At 46.5% G+C, this 23,486-nt stretch overlaps 1 protein-coding gene across 1 annotated transcript in view; it reads left to right on the top strand.

The window, feature by feature from the left end:
- The window catches only part of CACNG3 (calcium voltage-gated channel auxiliary subunit gamma 3), a gene marked incomplete at both ends in the record, with an annotated part of 93,565 nt that extends 73,693 nt beyond the window's left edge, over nt 1-19,872 (top strand). The window contains 3 exons of the mRNA XM_080911599.1: nt 6,735-6,818; nt 13,782-13,922; nt 19,361-19,872. Coding sequence (XP_080767725.1) covers nt 6,735-6,818; nt 13,782-13,922; nt 19,361-19,872 — 737 coding nt within the window. The remainder of the gene's footprint in view (nt 1-6,734; nt 6,819-13,781; nt 13,923-19,360) is intronic.
- Nucleotides 19,873-23,486: the final 3,614 nt, after the last annotated feature.

The raw sequence follows: 23,486 nt of genomic DNA, 5'->3' as shown, positions 1-23,486 counted from the left end.
GGCTGCCAGGGCTGGAGACATGGTTCAGCAGTTCCAAGAATGGGCTGCTTTTCCAGAGGACCAAGATTCAATTCCCAGGATCCACGAGGCAGCTCACAACCACCAGTAACTCCTGTTCCAGGGGATGCCACGCCCTATTCTATCCTCTCAGTCACCAGGCAAAAACACCATATGTATATGTTAAAACTACAACAATGCCAGGCTGCCAGGACCGGAAAGATGGCTTAGTTGATAGAGTACCTGGTGGATCACCAAGCACATGGAAAACAGGAGCAGTGATGTCACATCCTTGTAACATAGGCCCTGGGAAGTAGAGACAGGAGGTCCTGGGTGTTTGCTCGCCTGTCAGTCTACCCTAATCCTGAACCCCCAGCCAATGAGAAATCCTGTCTCGAACAAAACAGCAACACAACACCAGCAAAAGCGGGGGCAGGGCAGATGACTCAGGAGTTGAGAGCACAAACTGCTTTTGGAGTTTGGTTTCCTACTTCAGGCAGGTCACAGCTACCTGTGACTCCAGCTCCTGCTGGATTCAAGACCTGCCCTCATGTGCATGTACCTACATTCAGACACGTGATTTTTCAAATAAAATAAAAATTTTTCAAATGGACAGCAATCAGCTCACTTGTTCTCACCTGTGGGCGGACACACACACACACACACACACACACACACACAATCTGGCTGGTGTGCTTTCAAGAACCACAGATGCTCACTAATCCTAACTCTTAGGGTCAGGCTGCCTTAATCACTTGGAGTAACCTGTTTCATAAGTAAATGAAGGTATCCCTATACCTCCTAACCTGCCCCCTGCACCCCACCCCCAGTGATCCCCAGTGGTCTGTTCCAGGAGAGTATACATTCAGTCTCAATCCTGAATTTTTTCTTCCTGCGAAATCTTCTGTAGAATATATAAAGCAGTTCACAGTGAGGTGAGGCCACTCTCCTCAAAGCCCCTCGCCCCCGCCCAGTGGAACTTGGCCTGTTTCATATAGAAGCATAGGAGAGGTTGGAAAACCAGAGTAAGCACCACTGGATTGTTGAGAGCAAGGATGACCACAACTGTCACCAAGCCACCAGGAAAAGCACTGGGTTCCCACCTCAAAAACCACTGAAGAAATCAAGCAAGACTCATGACTTTCAACTTCGGAATCCATAAGACAGTACACCAGAGTAACAGTGTACTTGCCCCGTAGATGGGTAAAGTGCTTTGATCTTCAGTTTTTTTGTCTGTAAAACAGATCACAGAAATGATGTGCTATAGAGTATAAAGCATGTGAGATGCTTAAAGTGGTCCATGGGATATAGTAAATGTCCTATATTCATACGATGACATTATTCAATCAATTTGTGTTGACCTCTCTCTCTCTCTCTCTCTCTCTCTCTCTCTCTCTCTCTCTCTCTCTCTCTGTCTGTGTGTGTGTGTGTGTGTGTGTGTTCACTTGCACTGGCATGCATGTGCAGAGGCCAGTGGTCAATTTTAGGTATTTCAAGGCCCCAGGATCTCTCGTCACCCTAGCACTGAGGTGACACATACATGGTGCCATACCTAATTTTTCTGTAGGTGCTAGGTCTCTGCACTTGTGCAGCAAGCATTTTCCCTGCTGAGCCGTTTCCCCAGCTCCAGTATCAGTCCACTATCCATTGGGATAAAATGCTTGGGACATGTTCCTTTGAGCTCAGTTTCAAAGGTCGCAGGTTGCTGTCAGCTGGACCCACTACTTCTAGTAAGGGTGCAGCGAGACATGGCAATGGCAGAGAAGGCTACTCCTTTTACAAACAAGAAGGAGAAAGAGAAGGATGGGGCAGAGGGCAAGATACAGCCTTTGGCCATGCAACTCTCCAAAACCCACTTCCTCCAACTGTCCTCTGTCTCTTATGGTGCCCAGAGCTGCTGTGCAGTCTGTTTAGCTACCGTCTTAGTCAGGGTTTCTATTCCCACACAAACATCATGACCAAGAAGAAAGTTGGGGAGGAAAGGGTTTATTCAGCTTACACTTCCACATTGCTGTTCATCACCAGAGGAAGTCAGGACTGGATCTCAAGCTGGCCAGGAAGCAGGAGCTGATGCAGAGGCTATGGAGGGATGCTGCTTACTGGCTTGCTTCCCCTGGCTTGCTCAGCCTGCTTTCTCATAGAACCCAGGTCTACCAGCCCAGGGATGGCACCACCCACAATGGGCTGGGCCCTCCCCCCTTGATCACTAGTTGAGAAAATGCCTTACAGCTGGATCTCATGGAGGCATTTCCTCAACTGAGGATCCTTTCTCTGTGATAACTCCAGCTTGTTTCAAGTTGACACAAAACCATCCAGCACAATTGACCCCTTGTCACCTTGACACACAAACAAATCAATATTAAGCTTCAACCCTTACTTTCTTGTTCATCCCCAAGATCTAAATAACCTTAAGAGTCCCACAGTCTTTACCAATTATTATATTTTAAAATTGCAATACCTTTAAAATGTTCAGTCTCTTAAAAAATCAAAGTCTTTTTACAATTTAAAATCTCTAAACTGTGGACCCCACTTCTTCCTTCAAGAGGGAAAGATATCAGGACACAGTCACAGTCAAAGCAAAATCAATCTCTAGCCATCCAGTATCTGGGCTCCTCCAAGGGCTTGGGTCACTTCTCCAGCTCTGCCCTTTGTAGCACATACCTTCTCTTCTAGGCTCCAGCTGCTGGTTCTCCACTGCCCCTGCTGTTCTTGGTAGTCATCTCATGTATGGTACTGGCATTTCTTCTAGGCTCCAGCTGTCTGTTCTCCACTGCTGCTGCTGTTCTTGGTGGTCATCTCATGGTTCTGGCATCTCCAAAACACTACTGTCAGTCCTGGGGCACTAATTGCCACTGAGGCTGCTCCTTCACCAATGGCCTTCCATGGCCTCTCACAGTGCCGAGCCTCAGCTGCTCTCCATGACCCTTCATTCCTTCAAAACCAGTACCACCTGGGTGACTCTTACACATTACCAAGTCCAGTCACAGCATGAGGTACAACCTTGGTTATCTCTGGAACACATCCTCTTTGTGCTCTCAGAAAACAGTTCCCAGAAGGCTTCACCTCAATGATGCTGGTCTCGTCTTAATCACACCACCAATCTCCCAGATCCAGCCGACCAGCACCAATAGTCCCAGGATTGCAAAGGCCTTGTTTTAGTAGTTCTGGTATCTTGTTAATCACTGCTGATTCTTCAGCCCCGATTAACCAAAACCACAGAATCTTCACAACCAAAACCGCAACAGCCCTCATTAAAGAGTCTTTAATCTTCCCTCTGCCAGGCCTCCATCTTCTGCATTGTTCTTAGTATTATCTTCCAAGCTCCTACAGAACATCCCACAGAGCTCTTAACATGCCAATGGCTCTTCTAGCTCAAAGTTCCAAAGTCCTTCCACAGTCCTCCCCAAAACATGGTCAGGTTGTCACAGGAAAACCCCACTCTTGGTACCAACTTCTGTCTTAGTTAGGGTTTTATTGCTGTGAACAGACACCATGACCAAGGCAAGTCTTATAAATAAAAACATTTAATTGAGGCTTGCTTACAGGTTCAGAGGTTCAGTCCAGTATCAAAGGCAGAAGCATGGCAGCATCCAGGCAGGCATGGTGTAGGAGGAGCGGAGGGTTATACATCTTTATCCAAAGGAAGCCAGGAACAGATTGAGAATCCTCAGGTTGCTAGGAGGAGTGTCTCCAAGCCCATCCCCAGAGTGACACACTTCCTCCAACAAGGCCACACCTTCTACTAGTGCCACTCCCTGGGTCAAACATATGCAAACCATCACAGCTACAATCCATCAGAGGGTTGATCCTCTAATAAACACAGAGCTTCCATAACCCTTAAGACTACTGCATGGGGCTTTCATTAAGATATAACACCCTCGACAAACAGAAACAATTGGGGAAAAGCAGTATCTTTTTTCAAGATTGGGAGAGAAGATGTGGTTTTCCTTCTTCCAAGAAATGTCCTTGCATCCTCTCCCTGGATCCCTTTCTGGGTTCAGAGTCTATGCTTTACCTGATGAACGAAGAATCAGAACCGAAGAGGCAGTCTACATATCTCATCACAGTTACTGTGACTTGGAGCCTACTTGTGGTAGTGAGCACTCAGGAGTTAAGTAGACAGCGCTCTTGGCATTGTGAGATAATCATAAGAACAAGAATATTAGGCACAACAACGAGAGGGATTTCAGTCTAATGGTGTAGGCTTAGGCTTTGAAGCCTCACATGCTGAGATGCCTCTGTGATCCTTAGTGCCTCATCAGAAATGTCAATATTTACAGCCTTGCCTCCTGAGTGGTGGGCTCCATTTGTGTGCCTGGCCCATTGGAAACACTTATTTTAGTGTGTGCATACAGGGGTATACGTTGGTGCGTATGTATATATGTGTGCACATGTGTGTAGAGCCCTGTCTCTTCTTCAATTGCTTCTTCTCTTCTTTTATTTCTTTTTAAAAGACATGGTATTTCTCTGTAGCTTTAGCTGTCCTGGCCTGAAACCTACATCATAGCCCAAGATGGCCTCAAATTCACAGAGATCTTCCTGTCTTCAGTTTTGGAGTGCTGAAATGAAAGGCATGGAACATCATACCCAGCCCACCTTTGTTTTTTAATTAGTGTGTGTTTCTGTCACTCACATACCACAGAGCGTGCGTGGAGGTCAGAGGACAATGATGTGGAGTCTATTCTCTCTTCCACTTTGTTGTGGGTTCTAGAAATGAAAAGCAGATCATCAAAATCGTGTGGCTAAGACATTTGACCACCAGGTCTATCTGTCAGCCCGTCACCTTAGGTTTTGAGACAAGGTCTCTCACTAACGAAGAGTTGTTCACTAATTCAGCTGGTCTGGTCAGCCAGTCTCACGGATCCTCCTGTCTCTATCTCCAAGACCTCTCATTACAGGCAGCCATTAGCATCACCATACTCTGCTTCCTTTGTGGACCATAGGCGTCTAAGCTCAAATCCTCATGCTTAGCAGCAAGTGCTTTACCCAGGAAGCCATCTTTCCACCCCAGAGAAACTTAATAAGCGGCAGCTATTATGGTTACGCACCCAAGCTTCACAAGAAGTATAAATGCATATATATTTCATAGATGCCCTTCTCTCATCTTACAGTGACCTCTCTGGGAAGCAAGCCTGGCTCTGCCTGATTCTCCCCCTTCTTGCTTTGCTCTGCACAGCACTGCACCTCACCTCTCTGCCTCTGTCTTTGCAGACAGAGAAGAGGAAACAGGCACAATTCCTTGCTGTGCTGTGAGACATTCTGAATGCTGTTTGTCATTTATAAGAACTGACAGAGTCATTAGCTGCCCCAGAGATTGGCTAATTGGCTAGTTAATAAACACCCACAATGACTAACAAACACACACAATGAGTTGAGTCAAGTTTATGCTGGAGAAAGAAAGAAAGCAAAAATGATGACAGCTTCTCTGTGGATCTGAGCGACCCACACTGGTGGGGCATGGGGAGGGTTGTGAGAGAGGACTGGAGGGTCAGGATTGGCAGGCTGGAGACAAGAGAATGCCCCCACCCCATACCCAGAGTGCAATGTTGGTTTGTTGTTCATCTGAGTGACTGCAAGTGAAACTCCTTTATTCACCTGTCAAGTGAAAAGATAAATCAAATGCTTCGGTTCTGTTTCCCCTTTCCCTCACTGAGGGCAGGCTGGGCAGAGACCTTCACACCAAGCCCCCATGTTTCCTAGTTCTACAATGGCAACAGCATGAGATATCTGAAAAGAGATTGGTTTTTATCATATCTATGTTAGCTGTCATCTCTGCTGACATGTTAGCTGTGTGTCACTCCAACAAATACTCGAGACAAATGTGTGTGTGTGTGTGTGTGTGTGTGTGTGTGTGTGTGTGTATACCTTGACCATACTAAGTAAATTCTCTACCACTGAGCTGCCTCCCTCACCTTACTTTTGAGAGGAGGTCTTACTGAGTTTTCCATGTTGGCTCTGAACTTGCCATGTATCCCAGACAGGTCTTGAACTCTATCCCTGATGTTTCCACCCTCCCGCACCCCATGTAGTTGAAACCACAGGTGTTTACCTCAATGCCTGGCATAAATTAACTCTCAAGAAAAAGAACTGTACTGATTCTGAGGTCTCATGGCATGGTTAGTCGGCTCGGGTGTTTAGTGATTTGGATGATACGGAACACGAGCGGTTCTTGTCAGGTAGGACATGGGAGAACAATGCTGCTTTCTTCATGGTGACTAGGAAACAGAGAGAAAAGGCCCAGCTCTTAAAATCCCCTTCTAAGGTACACACACCAGATGACCTAACTTCCTCCCCTGGGCTCAAAAGTTCTAACCCCTCCTAACAATGGCAGAGGTATGTGTATGTATATCTGTCTGTGTGTGTCTGTGTGTGTCTGTCTGTCTGTGCATGTGTCTGTCTGTCTGGGCCTGTCTGTCTATATATATATATATATATATGTGTGTGTGTGTGTGTGTGTGTGTGTGTGTGTGTGTCTGTCTGTCTGTCTGTCTGTCTGTCTTTCTGTCTGTGTCTGTGTGTGACTACATATGTGCTGGAAATTAGACATTCGAGGAAATCGCACTACCACTGAACTCTAGTCCCAGCCCCAGATCTAACTTTTAATGCATGGGTCTCCCAAGGACACTCAAGATCCAAACTACAGCAACTAGTCTCTTCTATACAAGATGGTGTTGCAGACCCAGCCTGGGCCCCAGTAACACTCTCCCTGTGGCTCAGGGCCGTGTCTGTTTTCACAGGAGCTTTCCGAGGCGTGTGCAAGAAAATCGATCACTTCCCGGAAGATGCAGACTATGAACAGGATACAGCAGAATATCTTCTCCGTAAGTTCCCCTACCTCTCCAGTCCCCGTGGAGGAGAGAGGGTCCGCTGCCATCGCCCACTTACCTATGAGTGTGAGGCCCCTCATTATCCACCTCAAAGTATAGACATGCATTCCCAAGGCTCTGATGTTGAAGTTTTTTTCATTTCGATGAGCTAGAAATAGAAAAGGAAAAAAAAAAAAAAACGATTTGAAACGTTCTTTTTAGTCTCCTTAGAAGAAAATCTAAGGAATTTTCTTCAACTCAGTGCAGTTTTCACCTTTACGGGTGGGTGATGTGAGGTGCTAATGGGTGAGGTGCTAATGGGTGATGTGCTAATGGGTGGGGTCCCCAAGGGCAAGACCTGGCAAGATAAGTACAAACCGAAGTTCACCTCTCCTTTGACATCTCTGCAGTTCCAATCCTATTGGGACAAGGACAGTGTCTCTGTAGAAACTTTCCACTAGAACCAGTGCATTTTGGAGCTGGAAACCCTGTTGGACTTTCTCCTCCTTGTGAGGTTGGTCCTGGGGCAAGATAGTTCACTATCTTAACTTTCTTCGTCTGTTTTGAAATGGAAATTATAATGTCATCAATCTGGCAAGGTCACAAAAATGCATATGAGAATGTGTAGTACAGTCAGCCATGGCCCAAACAGGTAATCACAAGGTGGTGTATACGTCAGCTGTGGCCTGTCACACAGGATTACAGAAGCAGAGTCAGATACTGATGGGCCTCACACTGGTTCAGGCACAAGAAGCTTAGCTTGGGATGCCAGTGTCACGACCATTAAGAACAAGTGTCAGTTCAAGAAGTAGGAAAATCCCAATGAATTACCTAATTTGCTATTTAGCAATGTTATGATTAAGAAGAAATTTTTTTAAATACTGAGCTTATGAATTAAACTTCCAAGAAATTGTCTCACTCTGGTTTTGGGACTCAGAGATCCAGTATCTTGGAGCCAAAGTGTGTAGAATATAGGCATTGGGTTAATCCAGTGGTGGAGGGGGAAGTGGAAGACGGGGAGGGAAGGAAGGGGGGACAGAGGGAGGGAGGTTTTGTAGGGGATGCCATGTGAACAGAACCCTCTCAAAAAAAAAAAAAAAGTTTTAAAGTCAATACCAAAGGGATTTTCCCAGACTCCTTATTGTTTTTCTTTGTTTTTCTTGCCTGCTCGGAAGAAATGGTTTTATACCTGCCCTACTGGAGACTAAGCAAAGCCATGACTTTCAAACCACAACCCACAAAACCAATTTTAAATTCTTTGGAGAGCTTGATTGTTTTCCTGACCATTTTCCTCCCTCCTTCTGATCAGGGAGAGTCCTCTGTTCCTTCATTGTCCCCTCACCACCCAACAGCAGCTTCACCCACAACCACAGAATCTGGAATTTAAGCTTAAGCCTTTGCATGGGTTTCCTGCCAGAAATTTTAAAATCTCGTTCTTCGTCTCTTCTGTTCGGGGCTGTGATGAAATATTCTGACTCAAAAGCAATTTAGGCAAGAAGGGTTTATTTTAGCTCACAGTTCAACTGACAGTCCACCATCACAGGGAGGTGGAGGCAATTGGTCACATGACATCCATAACCAGGAATAAGAGGGAGATGAACCGATGCTGTTGCCCAGCCCCCTTCTCCATTTATGCTCTTAGACGTTGAGTGCAGGCTGCTGTTTTAGCCCCACACCCATCTGCTGCTACAATGGCCTACTGCCTGTGAATTCATATAGAAGAGGAGCTTCTTTGGTTGGCAGTTTGGGAAGCTGGGAAGCCCATGAGCACGGTGCTCAGCCAATGGCATGGGCTCTCTTCCTGCATAATAAAATAGCAGAGGACATCACACAGAAAGATGAAGCAAGTATGTCATCTCCAGTTTCTCTCCCTCTCCTTAAAACCACCAATGGTTAAATCAAAGCCACATCCTCTGAAGTCATCTAGTCCTACTTACCTCCCAAAGACTCCACCTACAAATGCCACGTGCAGACTTTTAGACTAAGTCTCCAGTACAAAGATGTTGAGGGTCATAGTTAACCCATGGCATCATAGAAGACAAATTAATATGGCCTAAGTCATATCAACTAAAGACATCCCATAACATGATATGAAGGGCAGCCAAGTCTAACTCTTTTGCCTGTGGTGAAACTACATTCAAATCGGCTTACTGCTGCCTCTCGGCCCCCGAGAGCTCAGGTGGCCAGGGTTTTTAGAAGCTACTTAAATCTTGCTTGTGGGCAGAGAGAGGTGATCACCAACAGGGTTGCCAAGCTGTGACTGTGCCATGGTGGAAATAGCTTCACCACCCTTCAGACAAGAGCAGAAAAATGACAAATGTTTCACTATGCTGAAGGTATGACAGTAAGAGCAATGCCTGCGTAAGATGCTGGGCTGCTTGAGATGGGGATGAGGGTCTTCTTTATTCCTCATTCACTTGGATAGGAACAGAGTAACAAAACACTATCACCCAATCCTGTCCTGCATTCTCCACCATGCAAATGAGGGCAAATCTGATTGGCCAATGCACAATCCTAGACTGAGATGGCTTACAGGAGGCATTGCTGTTTACAGTTCATTACCCACCATTCTGCCAAAGGAAGCACAATTTCCTGTCTTAAGGATGCTTTCTGGGTCAAGCTGGCTTTGAAGACCTGCACCATTTCTGGTCTCAGTTATAACCCTTCTTCTACACATAGCACACATGCTTCAGAGACATCTTTGGGTGTGTGTGTGTGTGTGTGTGTGTGTGTGTGTGTGTGTGTGTGTGTGGTGGGGCCTCATTTGTAACCTGCAACAAACAAGTTCTCTGTCACTGAGCTGTCTCCACCCCTCCCTTTTTCTTTTTCTTTTTTTTCTTTTATTTTAAAAACAGATCTCATTAATTTATCCTGGCTGGCCTTGAAGTAACCTTGTAGCTCAGTCAGGATTTAAACTTGTGTTCCTCCTGCTTCAGCCTCCTTGCAATAAGAATGCATAACAAGCCTATGCTACCAGGTCAGTCCAAATATACACTTTTATAATCAACCTTATCCCTTCCAATGTCCTTGGGGCATATTTCAAAGGTTAATCATCTTTTTAATTAAAAAATTCTTTTAATCAAATAAACTCATTACATCGAATACTCAAGCAAACCATGCCAACTCACAATGCAAACAGTCTTTTGAAAGGTTGATTCACAGACAGGCAAAACGGCTCAGATTCTTGAGTTTTCACCCTTCCTAATCTTGCACCTCTTTAATACAGTTCCTCATGTTGTAGTGACCGCCCCCAGCCATAAACTTATTGTGTTGCTACTTTATAACTGTAATTTTGCTAGTGTTACAAATCATAATGTAAATATCTGTTATGCAGGATATCTGATATGCAATTCCCAGGGGGAGTCTCAACCCACAGGTTGAGAACCTCTGCCTCAGAGATAAAAGATGCCTCCAAGGCTGACACCCTGAGCTCCACCCCAGAACCCACATGGTGGAAGGAAAGAACTGAATTTTACAAATTATACTCTGACCTCCAAACACACACAATTTCTTTGTTGGGTTTGGGCCAAGAGTCCATTGGAAAACCCACACATCAAAGATGGAAAAGTTTTAGGAATTATTTCATGAATTGTTCCTAAGGCTGGACCTACTAAGATATACCCCCACACTTGGGATGCCAGCGCCAGCTTACCTGGGATCACAGGCTACCTGAAGACCAAAAATTACCATGAGCATCCTCTCTACTTCCTGAGACTATCCAGGCAAAGGGAACCCTCCCCCACTGCACTTTCGGAAGCTTTACTGGAATGAAATGAGCACACTCGATTGAGGAAGAGGCTTACAAATGTGTGAATGGGGGTGGGGGTTCCCCAGAGCATGAGTGCGGATCTAACATGACTTAGGAACTATAGACTCCTTTCTGCCATAGGGGTGGGAGAGAATGAGGAAAGTAAGTAGCTCTCCTCTAACCCCACGGACCTGTTAAACAGGCAATGGCCCAAGAGAAACTCTGAAGCCCGAGACTCGCATGGCTTGCTGGTGAATCTCTTTGGAATGGAAGTAGAAGCAGCCATGGGTGACAAACAGAAGTCTGCCCAGGTGTGTCAGCACACTTCACTCATCCTGTGAAATGAGTTCAGGTAATAGAGACTCAGGGAAGGGACTAGAGTAATTGTTGTCTCTTCAGTGGGTCCAGCCTTAGGGAAGATAAGAGAATTTCACAGAAAAGCTCTGCTTGCTCACAAAGCCGGGACAGGAGGCCGGGACACTGAGGATGACGAAGGTCAGAAGGACCGTGACACTGAACATTTTTATTTACTTTAAATCAATTTTATTCAGCATGTTAAAACAAAATAAACCCCACTAAAATTTCAGGTTCTCATTCCCTGAGCCCCCAGCACAACCCACGGCAGTACCAAAGACAGGCAGGGCAGGCCACAGCTCAGAGTGATCTGATCTGGTCCTTCAGGGTCCAGGATCCCCTCCCCCACATCTCTTTTCTCTCAACCAGTTTTTCAGGCAGTTTGAAATCTCTCCTAAAATGTCACCACAGGAGCAGAGGGATGGGAAGGACACAGCTATCCAGGACCATGAACTGCCCAGCCCTCTAGCCTGAGACATATTGAAACGAATACAGAAGTGCACATGTCTTCTGCCTTAGCAGAACCCACTCCTCGGTGCCCGGCTCCTTCCGTCTGTTACCATCCCCAAGCACACAATCAACCCAAACTGGCCACAGAGTCTTAGAAAGAGATTTTCCTATTAGATCTAAACGAAGAAAGTGGGTGGAACTAAGTCACGTGACTGTGAGCTCCATGAACCAGAGCTCGGAACCTCTCGTGGCCAAAATGATCTATACCCTTGCCTGTCCTGCCGGATTCTGCTCCTCTGGCTGTTGGGCCATTCGCTCCATGCCGAGAGTAGGCATGGGAGTTGTTCATGAATCTTCTCTTCATTGCTCATAGTGGAGCCATCGGCCAATACTCTCACATAGAAAAAGATCGCCTGAATCCAAGCCCTTTCATGGTCCACTGCACTAGTCCAAGCCACGCCCACCCTCCCCTGGATCCCTGCAGTCCTGTCAATCACTCAGGGCCCAACCCAGGGGAAAGTCCTCATCGCTGCACGGCTGTCATCCGCTTGAAATTTTATTTTTGCAGTGGGACACCTCAGAGTTTTCCTCTGCACAAGGCCCTGCAAAATCCCGTTCAGGTTCTTTATCCAGGCCTGACCATGCTGCGACCGGAACAAAGCTTGTGCTGCCCGTTACTGAATATTTAAGCTTTGGAGGACCAGGGACTGGAGAAGATTGCAGTAACACTCTTAACCCTGCCTTCACACTTCTCAAGCCAGCACTGTTACTGAGAATGAGGCAGTCTGTCCGCAGCATCCAAGCCTGTCCCTCTGGTCAGAGGCCCCCCACAGTTATCTTTCTGGACATCTGGACCCAGGCACTTACCAGTCAGCTCTCTCTGTACTCCTCCAGGTACTGCCTGGGCAGAAGAGTTAGAGCAAACAAACCATTAATAATGCATGTATGCAGATTAGCTCAGAACAAGCCAACCATTAGCTGTACAGAGGTGCTTGCTCCTTTCTGTAGTGTGAAATACAGGCTGCACCCAAAGTGCCCTCCCATCCCCACCAATGCCAGAAAACACAGCCAGTCCCTGTATTTTTCATCTTGGGATTTCATCTTGGGATTTGCAAACCCTTCGGTGGTTTCGAAAGCAATGCATGCTCAGCCAAGCCTCATTTAACATTTTGAATTTGAGTCTATTCCTAAGGCAGCAATATGTGAAATCATTCTCTCACGATGTACAACAGCAGTAGCCATCAAGGCTCTCAGACAGCCTTTCAGCCGAAGGAAGACGGCCAGCACGCTGTGGTGTACTGTGTCATTGTGAGGTTCTCCCTAGCTGTAGAAAATGACTCCTGAATCTACTGCCTGCTGTCTCTATATACTGCCGGTGTCCTAAGGTCCATCAGGGTGCAACTGGTTAGAAGTTTAGGATTGGGTTATGTATGGCCTTATTCTGGCTAGGGTCATACTCTACCATGGGACCTTCAGATCTCTCCAGGATCCAAGAAGGCACCAGATTCACAGCAGGGCACCCGGGGGTCTCCTGACCAACGCTGCTCCCAAGGACAGTTCTGTGACTTTTACGGTCCTCAAATGTTCTTGATGCTGCTTCCCCAGCACCTGGCAGAGTGCCTGGCATCTAGTAGGCGCTTAATAAATATTTCTTGAGTGAATACATAAATTCATCCAATCATTCTGTGACTAAGTGGGTTTTGAATGGGTATTGCCAGGCTCTTTGCTATGCAAATACAGGTATTTAAGATTTGCAGCTTGATGAGCTGCAAATAGGCTGACAGGAATCCCTGCATTCAGAGACTGCCTGTATAATTTGCAGGTCCAGATGTAAAATGAAGATCCTAGGTTCCAGGCTCAGAGTGCAGACCCAAAGGTTTTAAATCAACCCTCCCTCCCCTATTATGATCAGGTTTGGGTTGTCACTGTTTGGCGTTAATTATAGTTTAACATTGCCCTCTGCTGTGCACGGGGACACCCTGGAGTAACAACTGATCACGCAAGGATCTAGGGCTTCCGACAACTAAGTCTGGTTCTCACTGTGTTCACTCCCAGGCTCTCCTCAGAAATGAAAGGTGACCTGGTTAGTAGACTGAGGCAGGACAGGACTGACATCCTACCCCAGGAAGTCTGGGAAGTGAGAAATTAAGAGGATGCTGGCTAGCCAAAAGTGGGGTCCCTAATGACTCCAGGCTCCTCCAAGTCCCTAGACATAATTTACAATGCACAGGACTAGTAGAATTGCTTAGACTTTCAAGAAAGAGGTCAGCTGTCAGGCACCCAGGCCTCCAGATCACAGACCAGTGCTGGTCTCACACCTCTATGGGATGTAGACTTCTCTCCAGTTCTGCCCTGTTTGGACCACAGCAGGTGAGTCCCAAAGCTGGCTGGAGCATAGATAGAGACTTCTCTCCTTCTTTCCACAGGGGCAGTGAGGGCCTCCAGTGTCTTCCCCATCCTCAGCGTCACTCTGTTGTTTTTTGGGGGACTCTGTGTGGCGGCCAGCGAGTTCCATCGTAGCAGGCACAGTGTTATCCTCAGCGCCGGCATCTTCTTCGTCTCTGCAGGTGAGTGGCTTGCCTTAAGATATGACCTGACAACAAACCAAAGCCAGAGTCACACCGATGGTGAACAGTCAACCTGTGTGCAGCTGAGGGTTCCATTAGACTATAAGAGGCCCAGACTCTAGCCAAGGCTGCTGCAAGGGCAATACAAGAAGACAGGATGCCAGAGACTATGAGACAAAGGGACAAGGAAACAGATTAACCAAAGGGCAGGCAAGACTATGGAGGCTGACTCACCAATTCCAGGCCAGCCTGGGCTACATAGTGAAACCCTGGGCTACATAGTGAAAGGGGGGGGGGGGAAGGGGTCAAGAGAACGAGAGAGGGAGGGAAGAGGGAGAGAGGAGATACAGGGATGGAGAATGGTTGAGAAGAGCTTCTCAACGCTTGCTTGCCAGTCAATTACTGTTTACAATTCTTCAAGCTTCCAAGCCCTCTCATCCTGGAGAAGTGAGCATCTCTGTAAAGAGCAAAGGCAATAGCTCCAGATGTCCATGGAGAAGACTTGGTCATCCACCCACATGAGCTCTGAGCAGGAGGAAGTGCAGGGTGAATAGGAGACGAAAGACTACTGTCTTCGTTTGGGTTTTTTTGCTGTGAATAGATACCATGACCAAGGCAACTCTTCCAAAGGCAAACATTTAATTGGAGCTGGTTTACATTTCCATGGTTCAGTCCATTGTGGCCCACATCAGAAAGCATGGTATCATGGAGGCAGATTTGGTGCTGGAGGAGTTGAGAGTTCTACATCTTGACCCGAAGGCAGCCAGGAAGATCTCTTCTGAAGGCAGCCAGCAGAGTCTCTTCTGCACTGGGTGGCCCGTCTACACAGTGGCATACTTCTTTCAACAAAGCCATGCCCATCCTAAGAAGGCTGTATCTTCTAATAGTGCTACTTCCCATGGGCCAAGCATTTTCAAACTTTCACAACTACCTTCAGAAATGTGTTCTATTTCACTATCTTCTCTCCCCTACCACCACCTTCACCTCCCCTCCTTCTCCGATTCTCCTCCCCCACCCCTCCTCCTCTTCCAATGTCCTCATCTTCCTCTCCTTCTTCTAAGTTTCCACACTTCCTTTCATGTCTTTGTTATCCCTTCCCATCCCCATCCCACCCCCACCCTCCGCAGGTCAGTGCCAACAGGATGAAAGGCTTTAGAGAAACAGAGAACAAGGAAAATTGACTCCTCACTTTTCTCATTGTTGCAATAAAGTATCTGACAAAAGCTGCCTAGGGAAGAAAGGTTCTTTTGGCTCTCAGTTTAAGAATACAGTCCTTCATGGTAAAGAAAGCAGTAAGAACATAAGGCCCCTCGTCAGGAAGCAGAGAGAGACTTTCTTCACCCGAAGCCAAAGAGTAGTACCAAATCCTATACATACCATATTCAGTCTCTAAAAATATATACATGAAAGTATACTCTATACCTTAGATATGGCAAAACAATAAATATTAAAATAGAAGAATTATAATAAACTATAAAAGGTTATTTAAAGCATAGAAATTGCTTCTGGAATTTCCTTGCATTATTTCCAGACCATAGTTGGCTGTACATAAGTGGCATTTTTGAAATTTGAGTTCTCATTCTACCTGTGTGGTCTTATCCCCAACCTGAGGGTACTTTGGCTTCCTTACCTCCAACATGGCAAAGAGCAATAGTTTCCCTTTCACAGAGCTGCTGGAAGGAGACTGGATGTGCAGGCCACGAGGTTTTCTACTTTTGTAAAAGCAGCAACAGGACACTGCCAAGCATGAAGCCCAGCATCCTGGTCCCCCATGAGGCCTTGCACAGGCTCTTTCCCACACTGCTTCCCCATCTACAGAGTAGGAGAGACAACATCCCATTCTCACCCTCAGAGAACCCATTCAAGTTACAGACCAGGGAGAAAGTCCTGTCCTTATTCCAGAGACAGGTCAGCCAGAGGTAGCTATGGCTTCAGACCATGCTCTGTGGTGACAGGCTGTTAACTAGGAAACCCAGAGGTTTAGCTGCTTTTGAGGAATGTCCCTCCCACTGGTAGCCCTGTCCTCCTTGCTCTGGCTGACCAACCAGGAGAATGAATCTGCACCAGTGTTGTGCTGATGTGACAGTTTACAAAGAGCAAGATAAGATCATTATTTTGTCCCCCGAGGGGATTGTTAGGGGAAAGTGTCATCAGCTACTTTCTTTGCATGGGAGTATTGTATGAGATGACAGGTAGGTTAGATGCAGCGGACTATGAGAGCCCAGAGGGAATACTTGTCTAGGATTAGAGCACCCCCCACTCTCCCTCTGGAGCCCCAAGAGCCTCAAATTTTCCACCTATAAAATGACAGTATTGGAAGAGCCCATGCTCCTCAAGACCCTTTATGTGCTAAAGTTTACGGCTGTTATTGAGCATTTCCTGTGTCCTGGGCCAGATAACAAGGTCCAAATGCCAGGTCTGAAGCCAGGCTACACAGTGGTAACCTCCCTTCTTCTGTATGCTTGTTGTACAGCATCAGGCAGGTCACTAAACTGCTCTGTGCCTCAGTTTGTCCACCTAAAAGGCCCAGATAAAAACAATCCTGCCTCTAGAGGCCGTTTATAGGATTAGATGAGTTGGTACACATAACTGAGCCCAAAACTGTGGCTAGTACCCAGTGTGACTCAACATAAACGTAAAACATTATGTGCTTTGTATGTTTAATGCGTACATCAACTCCATCCATTCATTCACTCGTCCTGTGTTCTTGCTTTGGGTCAAGCTCTGGGCTACAAGCTGGAGCAATAGTAATGAGCAGGTGTCTTTTACCTAAGAGTCTCATTACTGAAATCTCAATTCACCATGGCTAGGAGTCTTGGGTTCAAATTCTGCTTTGAACATTTCCTAGCTTGTGTTGACATAGAAACTTACTAATCTAAGTCATTCCCCCATCTGTAGAAGAAAATTCACTGAACTGGTGAAGGAAAGACTCGTAGCCAGGAACGGGCAGCTGACAAGTACTACGCATGTCTAGCATGCTTGAAGCGTTGGGTACCAGCATCAGTACCATAAAATAAATAAGTCAAGTCACTAATGACACTACCCAGCATCTGGCTTATAATAAATGCTCATGAATGACTGATAACTTGCTTGGCTTCCTACCTCTTAAAACTAGTTGCACATTTGAGCATCTCTGTGAACTTTCCTACCCTGCCTCCCCTCCCCCCCTCCAGCAAAGCCCTCTTTTCTGGGACTTTTTAAACTCTGTCACACATATTTCCCTGCTGTCAGAGGGGAGAGAGAGAGACTATGGCCCTGAGCACTCAGGGCATTGGCAGAAGCATTAGTAAGCCAGAGTCTCTTTGAAGTCAGTTTCCCACTTAACTGAAAAATTCATGTGAATTCTGCTTTTTCCTCCTTATTATATCCACGTTCCTTTTACTATAATAGAGTGTCCCTTCCACTAATCATCCAGGCAAATTGACACTTAGGAGAAAGAAGCTGGTTTTTATCCTGGGGGGTGGAGCAGCCTGGCAGAATCAGATCTGTCATCTCTTGCATCAGGTGTATCTCATTGATCAGAATCTGCTGCGTACCTGAGAAAGCCATGCCAGGAAAGGCTAGGAGAGAACATGGGGCAGTTGGTAGAACAGGGGCAAGTCCTAGATTGACTATAACCAGTCATATGCAAAATGTTTGCAAGACCGCGCCAATAGGCACCAGCCAATCAGAATGGTAGGACTGAAGCAACTCTGCTTTGTTTTATGTCTTAAGGTTTATTTTATTTTATGTGTGTTGGGGGGGGGGGGAGTGCCTGCAGAGGCCAGAAGAAGATGTGGTATCCCCTAGAGCGGAAGTTACAGGCGACTCTAAGCCACCAGACATGGGTGCTAGGAACTGAACTCCGGTCCTCTGAAAGATCAGTAAGCCACTTCTGTAGCCTCAGATGTACAACCTAGGGGATTGCTTGAAAGTACAGGAATGGATGGAGCACCCAACAGAGAGGCTCCAGGAAAGGTTATTCATCCACTGGTACTGGGGCCTGAAAAGAGGGACAGACTCCATACAGTGCCACCTGACAGGTAGGACACTGAGTAATGCCCCTTCTCAACACTGCCTGAGAACTCAGTTCCTCTTCTAAGGGATGAGTAGCTGGTTATTCCCAATATAGCCTGTTGCCCCTCGGGGGAAGTAGGTGTATTAATAAGCCAGAGCCCTCTAGAGAAACACAATGGCATTAGGGCAACACTGGGTTAGCTTACACCCAAGATAAGTAAGTAATCCAGTGACATTAGCATGCTAGAAAAACAGAAAACCCCCGTGTTGCTCAGTCCAAGGAGATGAAAAGCTCTACAGTCCTGATCTGTGCTGAAGGACTAAAGGCAAAGATCTGGTGTTGAGTCCTTGCTGAAAGGTTGAAGAAGCTGAAGCCCACTGTCCTGGGGCCATGGCAACAGCAACAGACACAGTAACGCAGGGTGGAATTTGCACATGTATTTGACTGGGTCCTCCCACCCCAGCCTTTGAGTTGGTGTCTCTAAAATTCAGGTTGGTAGTCTAAGTTGGTAATCAAGAGGTAGAAATGAGTCTTCAGGGTTAATATCTTTGTGTACTCTAATTCCTGACGTGCCAATAACAGCTGCCCTCAAGTGTAACTTATTCTGTGCAGAAAAGAAAAAGACCTGGAGGTCATGAGCATAGATCAGTGGTAGAATATTAGCCTAGTCCATACAAGGCTCTGGTTCTACTCATAGCACAGAGCCCCCTTCCCCCCCCCCCAAAAAAAGATTTAAGTGATCTTCTTCCCTCCAGGGGTTCATTCACCACCAGCTCTACGCTGTTTATGTCCAGTGGGCTCTCGTCAGCATTTCTAACTCCATATATCTAGCATGCCTTATTCCGTAGCTGGTCTTCCCTGCTGCCCAGGATACCCCCAGACTCGCCAGCCTCCAGGATATGCCCTTGCAAGTCATTCTCTGTCCCCTTCTTTCACTCTTCATGGTCCTTTCACTCTCCATTCTCATCTCTCCCCCTCCCCTCTCCCCCTCCTCTCCCCCTCCCCCCTCTCTCTCCTTTGCTCCAGCTCCTGAATCATCTCTTATGCATCTCTGATGGGGTCCCTATGCTCTCACTACATTTCCATGTCCGTCTCTCTAGCTGCAGGTGAGAAAGTCAAGGTCAGGGACCCATACCATGCTCACCTTGCCAATCCTTGTGAGTTAGTGTCAACATTAAGTGGTGATGGAATGGGTTATTTCGAGAGGAAATGAGTGTGTTCTAGGTAGGTACTTGCTATGAGTAGATAAGCATCAGAATTCTTTATTTCCCAACAGGCAACCTTTGCAGGAAGAGCTCAGCTGTGGGGTTGGTTTCCTGGCCCTCATCCATTCCTTCCTCTCCCTGTTACCTCCCCATGTTCTATCAGTATCTCAACGCTAAAAATGGCCATTGCCTCTGAGGTTTTCTGGAATGTATGTTTTCTTTTCCTTTTCTTGCAGGGCTAAGCAACATCATCGGCATCATAGTTTATATCTCAGCCAATGCTGGAGACCCTGGGCAGAGGGACTCTAAAAAGAGCTACTCTTACGGCTGGTCCTTTTATTTTGGAGCCTTCTCTTTCATCATCGCGGAAATTGTGGGCGTGGTCGCCGTGCACATCTATATTGAAAAGCATCAGCAGTTGCGTGCCAGATCCCATTCAGAGCTCCTGAAGAAGTCTACATTTGCGCGCCTACCACCCTACAGGTATAGATTCCGAAGACGGTCAAGTTCTCGCTCCACTGAACCTAGATCCCGAGACCTGTCTCCCATCAGCAAAGGCTTCCATACCATCCCTTCCACCGACATCTCCATGTTCACCCTGTCCCGGGACCCCTCTAAGCTTACCATGGGGACCCTTCTCAACTCTGACCGGGACCATGCTTTTCTACAGTTCCACAACTCCACACCCAAAGAGTTCAAAGAGTCGCTGCATAACAATCCGGCCAACAGACGCACCACGCCTGTCTGAGCTGACCTCTGACCTCTGACCTCTGCCCCGTCGCCCAGCACAGCCTTGGGGGAAGTGTACACAGATGTCTCTAAGGTTGCATGGCATGGTCCTCGTGATGGTATCACTTCTTACAAAGAACGAAACCAAATGGACTCAGTCCCCTCCCACAGTGGTCCCTCATCCCCCAGACCTTAACCCGTCCACTTCCTCTGACTTTTCTCGCTGGTCCCTTAATGTTACCCCTCTCTGTGTATCTGTGCCACGTGTTTTCTTTTCTTCCTTCTTTGCTAGAAGGACCACGACATTCTTCCCTCCTTGGGAAAGGACTTGACTAAAGTCGAAGGTGCAGTCAGAGCAGCGAGGGATTGCCAAATCCCCTGTTGGTTGTAAGCATAGCCGTTCCCATTGTCTGCCCACACACCCTCTCCGTGAAACCCACCGCACGGGTGGCCCTGAGAGAGGCATTCACCTTTAAGTGTTAGAAAAACATGACCAGAAATCAGATGTCAGTACCCCGAAGCAGCTCATGTAATAAGCACTCGTGTTATTAAAGGTTTTTGCCTTGTAACCAATGGAGCTGGGGGTGTTCGGTTTTGTTTTCTGGGTACTTGCTACACCACCAGCCTGGCTCAAGTCTCTTTAAGAAACCTCACTTTTCTTTTCCTTTCTCTAGCCATGAGGAATGATTTTCCCTTTTGCTTGAGATACTCTGTAGCCTTTACCCGACACTTGGACCACTGGCAGTTCCTAGGGTTGTGAGGGTACTGGCCATTCAAGATCTAACTCTGACGTTCAAAGCTCTTGACCTTCAAACCCCAGCCTCCTCATCCATGTGAGAAGTATGAGGCTGATGTAAAGTCTGCATGCATAAATGATTAGTAATTTAAAAGGATGACAAAAGCATTTAAGTACAGTTTTTAGACAGGGTCTCATGGTGTCAGGCTAGCTTCACCTGCTGTGTAACAAAGGGTGCCTTTAAACTTCCTAAGTCTCTTGCCTCCACCTCCTAAGTTCTGGAACCACAGGTGTACACCACCATACTTAGTCTGAATGTGGTGTTAAGAACTGGGCATTCTATGGGTGAGGGACCCTATCAAAATCTCCAGTCTAGGAATCAGAGAGAGTAGACAGATGATGAACATATATATATATATACATACATATACATATATATACATATACATATACATACATATACATATCTAATTTTTTAATACATGGATTCTAGGTAGTGTGCAAACATATCTTTCACCAAGTAGCTTTTTCTTTCTCATAGCTCTAGAGCAGTGTTTCCCAACCTGTGGGTCACAACTCCTTTGGAAGTCAAACAAAATATGTGATCTTTCACCGAGGTCATCCTACGTGTCAGATATTTACATTCTGATCCATAACAGAAGCAACGTTGTAGTTATGAGGTAGCAATGAAAATACTTTTATGGTCAGGGGTCACCACACCACAAGGAACTACATTAAAGGGTCGAAGTGGTAGGAAGGTTGAGAACCAATACTCTGGAGTCTGAGACATCCAAGGTCAAGGTATCTGTATATTTGGCTCTAGGCAAGAACCTTCATCCTGGCTTGTAGATTGCTCCCTTCTTGTTGTGCCCTCATGTGGTGTGTTGGGGTTGGCGTCTCTTTTATTCTTATGAACTATTAATGTCATTGTGAGATTGATAGGCCTACTCACAACCTCATTAACCCCATGGACCATCCCAAGGTTTTGTTTTCGTATCCCATCTCACTGAGATTTGAGACTTCAACACATAAATCTGAAGAGGCCATGGCACACCACACTGGAGGAAACATAAAAGCCAATGGAAGTGATTCTGTATGGGGGGGGAGGGTGTTCTGTATGAAGGGAGGGAAGGGTGTTCTATATGAAGGGAGGGAAGAGTGTTATTTATGAAGGGAGGGAAGGGTGTTCTGTATGAAGGGGGGAAGGGTGTTCTGTATGAAGGGAGGGAAGGGTGTTATTTATGATGGGAGGGAAGGGGGAAGGGTGTTCTGTATGAAGGGAGGGAAGGGTGTTCTTACGAAGGCTCTGAGCAGACAGTGAGAGAACAGCTGAATGGTTACTTAAATTTTAAATGAAGGAATAGATTACTGCCCCCTCTGCCAATAATGGTATCGTAGAGTATTTGGGGCACATATCCAGGCCTTCACACTTCCACAGAACTTGCTCCCCTAAGATGCAGCCCCAGTGGAAAGCAGGCACATTGTCCTAAATGCTCACACTTGGCAGCCTAGTCACCTAGGGCCATATACCTGTTAAAAAATAATAATAAAGACAAAGATTCATCCTCCCAGGAGCCCCATAAAGATCATATTGCTAAAATCATCATGGACCAACCAGGCAAGTAAAACAAGAGAGGGTAAGAGACTTGCCAAGATTACTTCCTATGGTGGGATCAAAGTCCCGAAAACTTAAGAATTTACTCTGTGAATGTCACTATAAAGTGACTGTAGGTGGAATGGGGAAATGGCTTAGCGGGTAAAAGCGCTTGCCGCCAAGCCTGATGACCAGAGTTTGATCCCAGGACCCAAAAGGAGAGCACAACTGGTGTAAGCCCATACACACTCACCCCCAGCCCCAGTAAATGAATGTTTAAAATAGTGAGCACTAGAAACAGTGAGTTTTATTTGATGCTTAGCAGCTGTTGTCCACAAGTGACATGTAACTCCAATTATCTTTTTAATCATCAAAATATCCTCATGTTCTAGAAATCACTTTCTCCATTTGAGTACACGAGGAAGTAGACTTGAGTTGTGTAAGGTACCTTGGGCTCTAATAAGCAGAGTCGCATTTGTAGCCAGGCCTTCCTACATGAAGCAAGATCCCCTTCTCTGCCTTTCAAACCTCAGCCACCTGAGCGCCCGCTTTATGAGATGGTTTCCACCCCCATAACACAACAGTTAGATACCTAATATTTCCTTTAAATAAATTCAGTTTTTCTTTCCCTAAACAGATTCTCAGAGGCAATTATATATGTCTTATCTCCTAGAAAGTGGAATTAATTCGAATACACAAACAGTAACTGGAAAAAGGTGCAATAGAAACAAAATAGTAGTGCTGTCTTCTAGCTGCTGCCGGCCCTGCAGCTCCCCTTTATCAAAAGAATATCGCCAAGTTTGGGGAGCAGGAAGGAGAGTCGATCGAGCTCGGGAACCTGCCTCTTCCCTTGGCTTGATCAATAGGAACAGGAAAGAGAAGGAGGAAGGAGGCTCACTTGGTGACGAGATATTGTAACAGAGGACCATCTCCCTCTACATGTGGGCTGCAGACAGCCTTGGGGAGGAAAGGATCTAGTGAATGGAGCAGGTAGGAGGTACCCTGTGAGGAGGGAACCAGGAATCTGGGTCAGTGGTTCACTAGCTGGGTGCTGGCCCAGAACATCAATATAAAGCCATTGTGCAAAAGCTAGAGAGCTGGAGGAGAAATATGGACCCCTTGATCCTGAAAGGACACTTTGTGCCATCTCCACGTTGCTCCTGGCAAAGGTTTGGCACCAGGAGCTCAACTGCCTAGCATCAAGTATACACTAAGAGCATCCCTCGGCTGTAGTCAAGATTCTGGTCAATCCTCATCATCAGAATCCCTATAGGAGGGGCCGAGGAGATGGCTCAATCAGTGC

This window comes from Micromys minutus, assembly GCF_963924665.1.
Source record: "Micromys minutus genome assembly, chromosome: 2".
Classification (NCBI taxonomy): Eukaryota; Metazoa; Chordata; class Mammalia; order Rodentia; family Muridae; genus Micromys; species Micromys minutus.
Note: the sequence above shows the minus strand (reverse complement) of the source record. Positions and strands in the feature narration are given on the sequence as shown.